At 35.0% G+C, this 13,598-nt stretch overlaps 2 protein-coding genes across 2 annotated transcripts; one reads left to right on the forward strand and one right to left on the reverse strand.

The window, feature by feature from the left end:
• Positions 1-3,385: 3,385 nt before the first annotated feature.
• On the forward strand, positions 3,386-7,096 carry LOC140989931 (type I inositol polyphosphate 5-phosphatase 4-like). Its single transcript, XM_073459476.1, has 10 exons — positions 3,386-4,030; positions 4,140-4,227; positions 4,554-4,622; positions 4,758-4,845; positions 4,950-5,054; positions 5,132-5,756; positions 5,846-6,039; positions 6,172-6,280; positions 6,378-6,526; positions 6,606-7,096. Exons 1-10 carry the CDS (start codon positions 4,001-4,003, stop codon positions 6,838-6,840), a joined length of 1,692 nt encoding a protein of 563 aa, XP_073315577.1. The 5' UTR covers positions 3,386-4,000; the 3' UTR covers positions 6,841-7,096.
• A 3,234-nt stretch (positions 7,097-10,330) lies between these two features.
• LOC140970079 (vicilin Cor a 11.0101-like) lies at positions 10,331-12,652 on the reverse strand. The gene is made up of 6 exons (XM_073431682.1): positions 12,018-12,652; positions 11,729-11,904; positions 11,562-11,642; positions 11,194-11,463; positions 10,758-11,085; positions 10,331-10,662 (listed from the first exon to the last, which is right to left on the reverse strand). Exons 1-6 carry the CDS (start codon positions 12,643-12,645, stop codon positions 10,508-10,510), a joined length of 1,638 nt encoding a protein of 545 aa, XP_073287783.1. The 5' UTR covers positions 12,646-12,652; the 3' UTR covers positions 10,331-10,507.
• Between the last annotated feature and the right edge of the window lie 946 nt (positions 12,653-13,598).

Consider the following 13,598-nt stretch of genomic DNA (forward strand, 5'->3'; position numbering starts at 1 on the left):
ATAATAATAATAATAATAATAATAATAATAATAATAATAATAATAATAATAATAATAATAATAATAATAATGTTTGAATTCTGATTGGTGAAATCATTCCTTATTCCAAAGAAATTTTTTATGAATTCGTTATTATACAATTCCTTCTTCGTCTACAATCTACATATACTAACATGCCTAAATCCCAATGAACATGACAATAAAAATTAAAGAAGATTTGAGAAGAAATCAAACAACTCGTATCAAATTAAAGAAGATTTGAGAAGAAATCTATATATCTCAAGTCTCTTTCGATAATTTTTGCTAGATAATTATATATATATAACAGGGATCTACGTATGAATCAATTAATAATAATATCATTTGGTAAATTCAACTCGTATCTTACCACTTTAATATACTATACTTCAATTAAGTTGTCGACGACCTATTAATATTCAATTTCCCACTTGTTACAATTGGACATGATGAGTCCACAAAGTTTTCTTAAAATAATATTCCAAAAATAGAAACAATAAATGTAATCAAAACCCCAATGTCTATTAACTTTATAAAATATCCAGAGTGTTTTTATTCTATTTCAATATCATTAGATTACGTGTGTCATTCATATTTTTTTAAAAATTGATACATATATTGATGATATAAAGATTAATATTTGACTATATACTACAAATAATATGATATAGAATAATCTCAGTTAACTTACAAATTGCAAAGTAATTAATTAATGGATAAATAAAAACTAAAGAAAAGGACAGAGTGGGGATTTGATAGGCAATACGTAAACCATAAAAGGGTAGTGGCGAAGGGTGGGGAAAACGTAAGGCAAGAAAGACAGCGACAAGATCTTTGGCTGGTTAGGTCAATGAATCTGATTTTTTCGTTCATTATGTGAAAATTTTAATTACCTTATTTTTACACCCTTTGGGTGAAATATTTCACATCAAATTTAAAATATCAGAGGATCACTTTTAATTTTTATTTTATTTTTCCCCTTCTAATATGATGTTATCTGACGTTACAAGGACGATCGAGTATGGGTCAAGTGGTGAAGTGCGAGCTTTTTTGCAAAGTTTACGTGCATTGATGGCGGAGACCCATTCCAAATACATATCAATATATCATACCACGTGTGTGTGATCGTTATAATAATTTTGGTCACTTTTTTGTACTACTACTGATCTGATCAATTATGGGTAAAAATTATTTATATTTAAAAACCCAAGTTTTAAAAATCAGCCATAAAAGTTCTCTTGAGTTTTAAAAACACTGATATGCAAAAGCCCACTAATTTTATCTAGAGAAAATTTTTTTTTTACGAGAGACTGTAAATTGCTGTTCACCCGATTTAGTTAATCAATTTAGTAAACACAAAACTAAAAAACGTCTGAATTTGTCTCACTATTTAGAAACAGGTATAAATGGTTTGCATAGCCTTAAATTTAGTTTGATTCCCTATTAGGCTATTCACGAATAAAAAGTAGGTTGCAAATCATTGATAATTCATCGCAGTTGGATAAATCTTGCGTGTCACAAATAAAGAAGATAAGGTTCAAATCTTTTTACGTTAGTTCTGTAGAATAGTGGTGTCTCCTTCTATATATATTAGTATTAGAATATTATATATTTTGATTTCGAAGGAAAAAAAAAGTAAATGCTCCCAATAAATATTTTAATTAAAAAAGAAAATGATAGCTTCTCATGTATCCTCAATCATAATTTACATCAGTAATTAATAATCCCTTATATTTTCAGATATATTTAGTTTGTGAAACACATATATAAATCCAATAAATGAAATAAAAAGAGGGTGTCGTCTTGCTAGATAAATATATATATGATATAAAAATCATTGCTTGGCTGCCATTTATATTTGACACTTGGCCTTTTATTGCTTTGTAAATAACTCTTGTCCTTTTTTTTTTGCTTTTGGGTTCGAAGAAAAGTAACTCTTGTCTTAATCAGTTAAAACATAAATTCGTACTTGATGAGTTTTTATCCATGCAACGTCGTGAATTTTGACCCTAATTATAAAAATCTAGTAGCATAGGCTAAAAATAAATATAGGATGCCTAGTGGAAACTTCGTAGGATATATAAAGTTTAGTGGGATACCAAATAGGGAGATTTGGGCATAGGCTAGATTCACCTTCTTATAACAACAAGATTAAAATAAATAAATTAAATTGCAAAGAACCTTGAAAATGTGAAAACTGTGACTTGGTTAAGGAAATAGGCACGGTCTCCCACATGTAGCATGTGAATTTTAAGATTAGTCAATTACAATTCCTTAGCCTAGAGAGATTAAAATCCAATAAACTTATTTGTTCCATGCTGCTAAAATATTCAATTCACTCGGAGTTCGCCCAAAAACTCTAGGAGATTGCGTGGTTTGTGGGTCGGTTCAAAATTAGTGCTTCGATATTTTATACCAACGAGTATTATATTATTTCAAAGATATTTTTTTTTATGAAAATAATTTAAACTGAAAAGATTATTCTTGACTTCTGGCATTGCTAAGTTGGGGGATATTGGCCATATTGTAATGTACAACGGTTTACTCTATTTAAATTTTATGTATTTGGATGTATATATAATGAGTAGGTCTTTTGTGAGACGGTCTCACGAATATTTATCTATGAGACGAGTCAACCCTACCGATATTCACAATAAAAAGTAATATTCTTAGCATAAAAAATAATACTTTTTCATGGATGACTCACTTACAAAATACGATCAGTGAGACGGTCTGACACAAGTTTTTGCCATATATAATTTATATCCATGCGGCTCTTTTTTGGTTGGTATAGTTGTTCAGACTTGTTCTTGTTTACACACGAAGAAACAAAAATAAAAAAGAGGAAGGATTCCCAAACAAAAGTCCTCGAATTGGGACTAGTTGCCTAGGGGTCCCAAGACACAAGTTTGGTTTGACCCAAAAAAGGACCTCTACATATTGCTTTATAAACAAACATTTTGTTGTAGCATTTTAAAACATTGAAATGTAGCTACAAGTATGCCCCCAAAATATGCATGCTAACCCCAAAAAAATCTACATTGGAAACCTTCAAATATTTCATTTTATATACGCAAAACATATCAGAGAAGAAAATATACACATAATTCCACGAGACATCTCACAAAATCCTAATTATGTTTATTTGAAAGGTTTAATTATTTTACAAACTATCCCTGATTTCGGTCGTATACCCCCGACTGACCGCAGGCAGTCCGGAAAATAAAAGGAAAAAAAAGTCGGGCAGCTTGGGTGGGGGGTCCTGTTGGATATTGTAATCGAAATTCACTGTGCCATGCTGCTCTTAATATGGGGTCAGGGCCCCTTGGGATGGAGCCATAGTCCTCGAGAAACACACACGTTCAGCGCGTGTGTGGTGTGTGAGAGAGATACACGGATCACTGTGCTACGCTTATTTGTTTTCTCCTTTTCCTCACTTCTTTATTCTCTTCAAAATTCGATACACTTGCTGTACTCGAAACTGAGGTTTTTGAGAAGAAATCAAACAACCATCTTCCCCTCTAAAACCCCGTAAATCTCTGGGCTACGTTTCTTCATTCTTGTATCTTTGATCCTTATTTCTGCATTGTCCCGTTTCTGTGTTCATAGTTTGATTGTCTTGATGTTCCTAATTCGTTAGCTCTTGATTTTTTCCCCTTTTTTCTTGATTGTTTTGGAGTGCATTTTAATCTAGTATTCTTGGAATTCGGCTTGGATTTGCATGTCACTAAATCAAAGTGACAAGAAACTTGTGGATTTTTTTCCTTGGTCTGATTTGTTGTCTCTTTATTCATAAAAGATATTGCTACCCGCGTTCATCCAATTGTTTTTTGCATCATATTCTTCTGTTGCGTTTTTTTTGGTTTTGAATCTGTTAATGGAGAGGAAGAGACCATAATTTGTTGAAGAAGACAAGAAAGTTTTCATCTTGCCGTAGTTTCATAGAGTCAAGAAGGAGATTTCTATATGAAGTGGTGAGACAATGAGAGATGGAAACTCAAAGAAAAACAAGGTTTGTTTTACTAAAAGAAACAGAAGTGCATTAATGAGGTTTCGTGAAACCAACAGTTTTCTGTATTGTTGCTGTCAAGATTTCTGATTTTTTGTGTTTCTTGATCAAGTTTTCATGGCCCAAGACTCTAGTCAAGAAATGGTTCAACATCAAGAGCAGAGCTGAGGATTTTCATGCTGATGACATCATCAATGGAGGTAGTTTACATCTCAATCTAATTTAGGACTTTGAAGAAAATTTATTGTTGAATCCCATATTATTGGTTTTTGAGGTCATTTCTGTCCTTTTTTCTCTTATATCATCGTATGGGCATCAATCACTATTCGGATTCTGCATTAAAATTATCTTCTCAGATCTCCTATTTGTTGTATTCATTTCTTTGGGAAATTTCTATTTTTATTTTTTTTTAAAATTATGTGCCCAGAGGAAATTACATTTTGTTGTTTAGTGCTGGGCAAATGTGGGTATTCTGTTGCGGCAGTGAATCACACAGCTTTAAAGCTTTAAGTTTTTGCTTTTTCAGGTGTTGATGAAGAATGGAGGAACAACTTCTCAGAGAGGGTGGCATTCACTACCAAGAAAAGCAAAACAGGTCCAGAATCAAACAATTGGTTCATCATTTGGACCACTAAACCATAATTTTCCATTACCAACATTTTCTACTATAGTTTTCCTTCCATTTCCATCATTCTTGAAACTGCTGATAATTTCTTTGTCGAATCCGCAGAGAAACCGAATAAACGAAACACCGATCGGCTGAGACGGAATAAGATTGATCTTGATGCCTCTCGAGTTACAGATGTACACAACTATAGGTGTGTGTTTCTTTTAGTTTTTAACTAAAACTCTAAATTTTAGGCATTCGTGTGAATAAAAGTGAGTCTCTGATCAAAATGTGCTATTTGTTAAATTGGGATAGGATCTTTGTGGCAACATGGAATGTGGCTGGAAAATCTCCACCTAGTTATTTGAATCTTGAAGAATGGCTACATACTTCACCTCCAGCTGATATTTATGTTCTTGGGTGAGTTAATTAAACTCAAGTCACCTATTTTTACCTTTGGTTAAATGTTAATGAATTGTCTTTATTAATTATTTTAGTTTTCAAGAAATTGTCCCGTTAAACGCTGGTAATGTTTTGGGCACTGAAGATAATGGCCCTGCTAAAAAATGGCTAGCACTGGTTCGAAGAACTCTGAATAGTCTTCCCGGAAGCAGTGGTAGTTATCGCACACCTTCCCCTGTTCCTTATCCGATAATTGAATCAGATGATGATTTTGAAGGATCAAATAGAGAAAATGGTTCCAATTTTTTCCACCGTCACTCTTTCCAATCATTGAGCCGGAGCATGAGAATGATGGAAAATGACATTTTGATGCAACAACCTAGACTTGATCGTCGGTTCAGTGTCTGTGATCGGGTGATGTATGGGCATAGACCAAGTGATTATTATGATCCAAAAGTTGGGGATGGTACCTCTGATGAGGAAAACGAGCTTGGTGATTTGCCTTGTACGCATTGCTACTCGCCTCTCTCTTACAGTGGTTATGAGCCTATGGAGGATCGAGATCGAAATTCAGGGCGGTCGAGATATTGTTTAGTTGCAAGCAAGCAAATGGTCGGGATTTTCCTTACTGTGTGGATAAGGAGGGATCTAAGAGATGCTGTTAATAATCTGAAGGTGTCTTGTGTAGGCAGAGGGTTGATGGGATATCTTGGAAACAAGGTATGATTCATTTTTATAAACTTTAGGATTCAAGAGAAAACTTAAACGTATTGCCTAATATCATCATCTCATTGAACTAAACTTGTCAGGGTTCCATTTCAATTAGCATGTCATTGCACCAAACAAGCTTCTGCTTCATTTGTAGCCATTTAACTTCTGGAGAAAAGGAGGGTGATGAGCAGCGAAGAAACTCAGATGTCATGGAGATTTTGAGGAAAACGAGGTTTCCCCGAGTTCATGGAATGGGAAATGAGAACTCCCCTCAAACTATTCTTGAGCATGAGTAAGTTTCCCTCTCTATTACATGGTGCTGTTTTCCTCTACGTTTTGTTATCTGGCCGTTCCATTGTTCCAATTTCCCAGTCGTACAAAATGTTGGAAGCTCAGTCAGATTCTTGTGTTCTTTATTTTCCAGTCGAATTATATGGCTTGGTGACTTGAACTACAGAATCGCTCTTTCTTACCGATGCGCAAAGGCTCTAGTAGAGATGCGAAATTGGAGAGCTTTGTTAGAAAACGACCAGGCAAGAAAATAGACATTGGTTTTGATATCTATTAGATATTAATGATTGTACTGACTGGTGTTATCTACGTTGTTAAATCTCTTTTTTGTGAAAACAGCTGCGAATAGAGCAAAGACAAGGGCGTGTTTTTGTCGGATGGAATGAAGGAAAAATTTATTTCCCTCCTACATACAAGTATTCAAATAACTCCGACAGATATGCCGGTGAGGACATGCATCCGAAGGAAAAACGGAGAACGCCTGCATGGTAAATTCCTTTAAAGATCCAGTCCAAGACGTGACTTTTAAAACGGTGACATTTTCTTGACATTGTATTTAAAATGAAGGTGCGATAGGATATTGTGGTGTGGTCGCGGCCTCCAACAAGTGTCGTATGTTCGTGGAGAGTCAAGATTTTCGGATCATAGACCGGTATACAGTATGTTTCTAGCAGAAGTTGAGTCTATCAACCGGGGCCGAATCAAGAAAAGCACGAGTTATTCGAGTGCTAGAGTCGAGGTCGAAGAGTTGCTTCCATATTCATTTGACTATGCACCATATGATCAACCGAATTTCTTCTAAAGATGGATTTGCCCTCACTTCATCATAAAGATACATGCTTGAAATCTTTGGCCACATTCTTATTCGATATTGGCTTTTTCTTGCAGGCAAAGTAGAGGAATCAATCTAAGATACATTGATTGGTGTAGATACTCGATTCTTGTCAGATTAAGATTGTAAATAACAGCAAATTTTGTTGTGGTAGTCCTAGTGAAGCTTCATTCATTTCTAGTCTTCTAGTGAACGTCAATAAAGAATCGAGCTTCTATATCTCCTCATATACAAATATACAGTAGAATTGGACCTTTAATTTTCCTTGTTTCTTCGTAGCAACGACATGTTGCATAGAATTTCATCCCCAAAAATAAAAAGGGCGATAGAAATTTATTCAATTTTATTAAACGCCAATAAAATATTCCTTCTTGAAATTCAGATTGGTCCTGCACGTGTTGCGAGAATCTAACAAAGTTGTGGTGTGCTTTGGGCACAAACAGAAGTGACATTAGATTTGGCTGTGAAATCCCACTTTTTCGATTTCTTTGTACAGGGAACTGCCAAGTCCTTGCAGTTTACACCCACTTGCTTCCTTTTGTCGAAAAATTCTTAAAATAAAACAAAAAACAAATTATATAAAATTTTGTTTCATAAAAATTATCAAGTTGTATTCGATTTATTATCTCTTTCCCATCTACATAGACAACTGGTTATATGTAAACTTCAATACAAAAGATTATTCTTAATTTAAAATGTTTAGTAAAATATATTATTTTATTAAAATTTTACTAATAATCTAACTATAACTATTCAATAGAAAACATTTTATTTGCGCTACTAATAATCTTTTGATATACATTTTTAAATATCTTACTATCCTAAGCACCGAACAAACCCGTCCCTAGTATTTGTTAATTACCTTAATTAAGACAATGCATGTCAAATTTGGAACGATATATATATATTTATTTTGGAGCATATTGGTTTAATATGAATCACACTTTTGCAGTAGCACCTTTATTTTAATAAAAGATAAAGAAATAAAGACAAATATCCAAGTGTTATGACACTTTGATTTCTATTTCTGATATCTCCTTTGTCTTTAAGTCATGTTTGAAAACCTTTAAATATATCCTTATTTATTTTTCAAGAAGAAATAAATTTATCAAATGGAAGAAAACCAACTCAATTTTGACTCATTTGATAGAATCAGGGTAAAAAAAAAATTCACATAGAAAATCTAACGAATGCTCGAAACGAAGATTCTATCAAATGAAGCCAATTGTTATTTAAGTTTTTTTAAAAGATTTATTTGATAAATATTATCCTAAATGTTGAACCAATGACTCAAAAGTGTCACGTCTGTATTTTCACGTAAACCAACGATCGTACCACATTTAAATAAAAAAGAAAATTTACCTTCGTTTTAATCTTTGACTATTAGAGCTACCTTTAACCTTATTTAATAAAATAAGGAGGCGTTTGGGTGATTGGGTGAGTTTATGATTTTTAAATCCACCTAATCAAGCGTTTGATACGATTTTTATTTAACCAACTCAATCCTTCCTATAAATGATTAGGTTGTATTAGGTGGGATAAAATAATCACTCCTCACCCCCTAGGATTATTTATCCAACTCTTAATTCATCGTATATTTCCAATTTTACCCTTCTCCTACATCCAAACTCACCACCACTTCCCACCACGACCGTCCACCGACCACCGTCGCCGTCGCCGCTGTCGGCCGCTGACGCCATTACCACAGCCGGCGCCGGCCGACCATTTTCGACAGGCCGGCCGCCGCTTCCGCCGGCTGACCACTTCCGGCCGGCTGTTGCCACCGACCGACCGCCACCTCCGCCGTCGCCGCTGTCGAAGGGGAAGGACAATTTTGTCATTTCATCAAAAAATTCAAAATTATCACATACTTAAAAATCATACCAAACATAATACTATTTTACATAATATATTACATTTCTATCACAATCATTTTTTTTATCATTTGCATACTAATTATTTGTTTATTTTATCCAACCTTCCAAAATATACTAAATTTAGAGCATTATAATGGGTCAGTCCATGTCACAAGATTGTTTGCAATTAATACAATGAGTGTGATTTTGGTGTTAAAATTAAAGAGGGATTGCTTGTTGTATAAGTCAGTCTGTCAGATTAAACTGCCACTTTCAATTCACATAAATATACATCAGTTTCTGAGCACTGAAAATTCATTAATTTCGATTTTTTTAAAAGTCAAACATAGAAAAATATTATTTAGTAGTGTTGTGTTTTTTTAATTTCATCTCTTCTCAGGACCGGAACTATCTAATGTAAAATAAAACTCTTATTAAGATAATTTAATAAATCAATTTTATGAGATTTATCTTCTATTTTAATCACTCATAAAAAATATTATATTTTATTATAAATATAAACAAAATTGACGTATATTCTATCGCGACTCTGCATACAATTTTATTTATTTTTAGATTTAGACAATTAGGTTTTTCTTACCGTAGCAAGTACTTATCGCTGATCAAAAAATAAATACGTGTTACTGCACGTGATTGATTGTACATGCAACCGTACTCTCAGAGATGCCAAAGTATCATTAATGATTGGCTTATTAATATTTGAATTGCGTGCGATCACATCAACAATAACCAATAATAATAATATCATTCTCTTTTTTTTTTTTTTTTTTAATGACAGTAAATTCAAACTTACGTCTCTTTATATTAACAAATAAATCGCACGAGTTTAGTGTCAATCTACTCTCACGTTTCTTTATTAAAAGAGGTTTATGTTATATGTTATCTAATATCACCTGATCACATGTCAATCCACTCAAGTCTCTGTTGAAAGATGTTATGTGTATTATTAACCATAATAATATTGGAGAGATCCGATTTAGGGCATAACCAATTTTTTTTTAATACAGAAAAAAAAGAATTAAAATCCTTGTGCTGAAAATATAGATGTTGGTCCTGCCAGTCAACAGAACCCTCCTGAATGTTACGGGAGAATTCGGAGGCCCATTGGGCTTTGGGTGGACCCAAATTAGGCCTGGGCCTGTGTACACACATTATACAACCCCTCACGACTCACCCATAAACATTTCCGCATATACTACTAAATCCCATGCAAAAGATAGAAAACATAAACGAGAGAGGGAGGGGTGTGAAATCTGTTAAGACAAGTATTATCCCGTAAACAAATAAACAATTTTGTGGTATTTCTTTAATGTGTTAAAATTATATAATTTATTTTATATTCTTAAAATCTAAAACAGAGGTAAGATACGAAAATATTTTAAATTATTTTAAAAATTTGGTTTAAAAAAATTTAATTTATAAAAATTCTACATATTTATTAGTAACTACTCGTTTAAAACTTTAAAAAAAAAACCCCGTAATATCATTTAATAATCATTATATGTATGCGTGTGAAATTGCGTGAATCTACAGAAAAGAAATGATTTTAAGAAAAAGCTTGCAGAACAACCAGCGGTGTTTTATTTATTTATATATGTTGGATACAAATATTTACATCTCAACAGTCAACAGGCAGCGTTTACCAGTGTTATTATTTCTTAATATTATATGTTTAATTATATATATATATATATACAAACTAAGTTTAGCTAGAACACAGCAGGCACAAAATTCCAGGAGAACGACCGGTTCAAGATTGTTCACATATCGGAAAAGCCCCGGTGTTGCTGGCGAGGTCCCTTGAAGAAGAACTCCTCTTCTTGACTCTTGAACACTTCATCTACCACTCTTTCTGGAACCCCGAAAGACAGCTCCTTTGCCTCTCTCTCTAGCCGATTCATCACGTTTCTCTTCCCTGCACCAACCATTGCAATGATTGTAATCTGCAAATTTTAATTTGTATTTGTATAGGGTGCATAAGACTTTACGACGACGACGTTGTAGACTTGCCTGCGAGAGCATGCTTTTCGTTATCATTGGCGTGGACTACAAAGCACATCAGCTGCAGATTCTGATTGTTTGAGGCCACAGCCACGAAAGGATGACCTGCCGGTACAACCACCACAGTGCCGCGTTCAAGGCGGGAGCTCATTTTCTGATAGCTGGGGGTGCCGCTGGACCCGCGGCGGGAGCCGGGTTGCTCCTTTTGGCTGCTTCCCTCGTGGTGGTTCTGTGACTGAGACATGTGGGGGCACGCCATTTCATAGTAGCCTGCGCCGTCTTTCACTGTACAGATCATTGTTGCCCTCGAGTTGTAGTACAGAGCCGTCATTGCACCCTAATAATTTGAGGGGGGGGGGGGGGGGGGAACACAATTACTATATCTGTGGGGAAATAATGAGCAACAAAATCAAGAAACAGCAAAACAAGGGAAAGATGATTTTACCCTGGTGATGTTTGCTAAAGTAATAGCAGCATCAAGGTCGTGTAGCGACCTTGAACTGCTAGAATCCACTTCGTAGAGCTGTCCATATTGGTTGGCACGCGTAGGGTGTTGTTGATAAATATTTAAAATGCCCTTCGATTCGCCACCGCCAAACGGCCAGATTCCGCCCTCTTCGTGGTGGCTCATGCCCCGGATTTGCTCCCTGGAAACCTTCAATATCGCACCTTGCTTTTGCTGCCCAAATAACTTTTCGATCCTATCTCTTCTCACCTATAAAAAACACGGAAAATTGGATCACCCCAATCGATCTGATGAAGAAAATTCATTTTTAGTCCATCAATTGAATAGGTTTATGTAAACAAAATTACGTTGAATGCAGCTTCCAGTATTTCATTGCTGAAGACCCTGTAGAATGATTCTGGATTCTCCCCTCCAGCACCGTAAAAAGCCTGTTTGATTTGTCAAAAACCCGCGTCAAATATATTGATAAAACTACACAATATCCATCAATTCAAGAATCAGTTCATTTAATTACCTCAAAATTACCAGGAGTGGAGACTGGCTGCAACAGCTTCGCTAAGACAAGTCTTTCATTCTCATCCCTATTAATAATATAAGTAGTCGTCCCCGCTTTGATCCTCATTATATCACCTTCTTTAATATTAAAACTTTCCCTCTTGTCTTTCGTCACTAAGCTCACTGTTCCCTTTCCTATATATCATAGGGCTTAAGTTAAATATACAAACAATTGAAACCACGTCAAACATATGTAATTAATAACCACCTACAGAAGTTATGCTGATGCTACAACAAATTAACAATACCTTTAGCCACAAAGACCAGATTTTCGGCATCAAAATGATTAGGAACAATGAAAGTCAGAGGATCAGCTTCACAAATCGCGAAACGATAGTTCTCGATGCCTCGGAAGAGTTTCTTTGACCTGTCGGTGAATTTCTGCAGGATCCGAAGGCGGCCGTGTTGAGTCTGCGGTCCGGTGATAAAATGGTGATCCTCGAACACATATGGATTAATCTCCTCATGTTGCTGCTGCTCCTCTCCTTCTTCCTCCTGTCTTTCATTTTTTTCATGCCTTTCTTTCTCCCTTTCGTATTCTTGCTGGCAGCTACGCTGGCAGCGTTCTCTTTGCTCGCCATGTTGGGTTTCGCAGCCCTTCACGCACTCACGCAGCCGCTCGGTCGGGCTCTCGCTGTTCCAGTACTGATCCTCTTCACCATAAGAGCCGCGGCCACCGCCGCCGCGCTTCCTTTCCTGTTTCTGTCTACTGTATTCCTCGCAACGTCTAACGCAGGATTCCCTCTGTTTCTCGTCGAATTGTCGCTGGACTTCGCACTGGTGCTTGCACTGCTTCAACTCCGGGTCTTTAACCCCGAACGATGAAACAAGAAACAACGCAAAGACCGCCAAACAGAAGCTTGCTTTGGCACCCATCCTTTTAATTTAGTGATGAACATGAATTGAATCGCACGTACATTTCTGATTTATAGTGTACTCAAATGGGGGTGGTTTTGCATGCAAGTGACGATGCCATGCATGCATAATAACAGGTGTCCGATCTTACGTGTCTCAACAACAGCAAAACTTATCGCCGCGTATTTATTATTATTGTTTTTTTTTTTTGGCAAAATGAAACAAAACATATTACACATAATATAGAATCCCAAATTTTTTGCGACTAATATCATAAAAAATGTCTTAAGATTCTAAATTTTCAAACTTTATTTTATGAAACGTAATATGATATGTTATTCAGAAAGTTTAAATTTAAACCAATTCAATTTCATTTCAATAACATAAAAATATATATACTTGATAATTATTTAAATCGATATATTATCGTAGGACAGATAAGTATGAATCAATGAACAAAGGACAAGGGGAAGACATGTCTGTACTGTACATAAGCGACGTTTTTTCTCTACATTAATTAATTAGATGTACAGAAACTGAGATGTTATTCTGAAACATGGTTTTGGACTGAAACTAAATTTGATGTCCATGCATTCCGTACTTATCACAAGCTTTCCTTCCACTGGAAAAACTTCAACGTACCACAACCACATAACATATAAATTGTACCATACGATATTTATTGTATATATAAAATCAAAATTTAGAAACATAAACTTGAATTAAAATGACTCCACTCAAATCAAAATCAACAATTTTAGAGCCCTGCAAATTGCTACTATGACATACGAGTAGACGATAAATTTTTTGTACATTAAAATTTATTGTTGGTAAAGAAAGGATAAGTCTGAGAGAGAAGAGTAGGATGCAGCTGGCCACCATACATATACATATTTAAATTTAAAAATAGTGAAAGGATACAAGTAGAAAGCGGTAGAGTTGCCGATTTCTTAAGTTTTTGAGTCTCTGCAATA

This window comes from Primulina huaijiensis, chromosome 1, assembly GCF_012295235.1.
Source record: "Primulina huaijiensis isolate GDHJ02 chromosome 1, ASM1229523v2, whole genome shotgun sequence".
In the NCBI taxonomy this organism is placed as follows: Eukaryota; Viridiplantae; Streptophyta; class Magnoliopsida; order Lamiales; family Gesneriaceae; genus Primulina; species Primulina huaijiensis.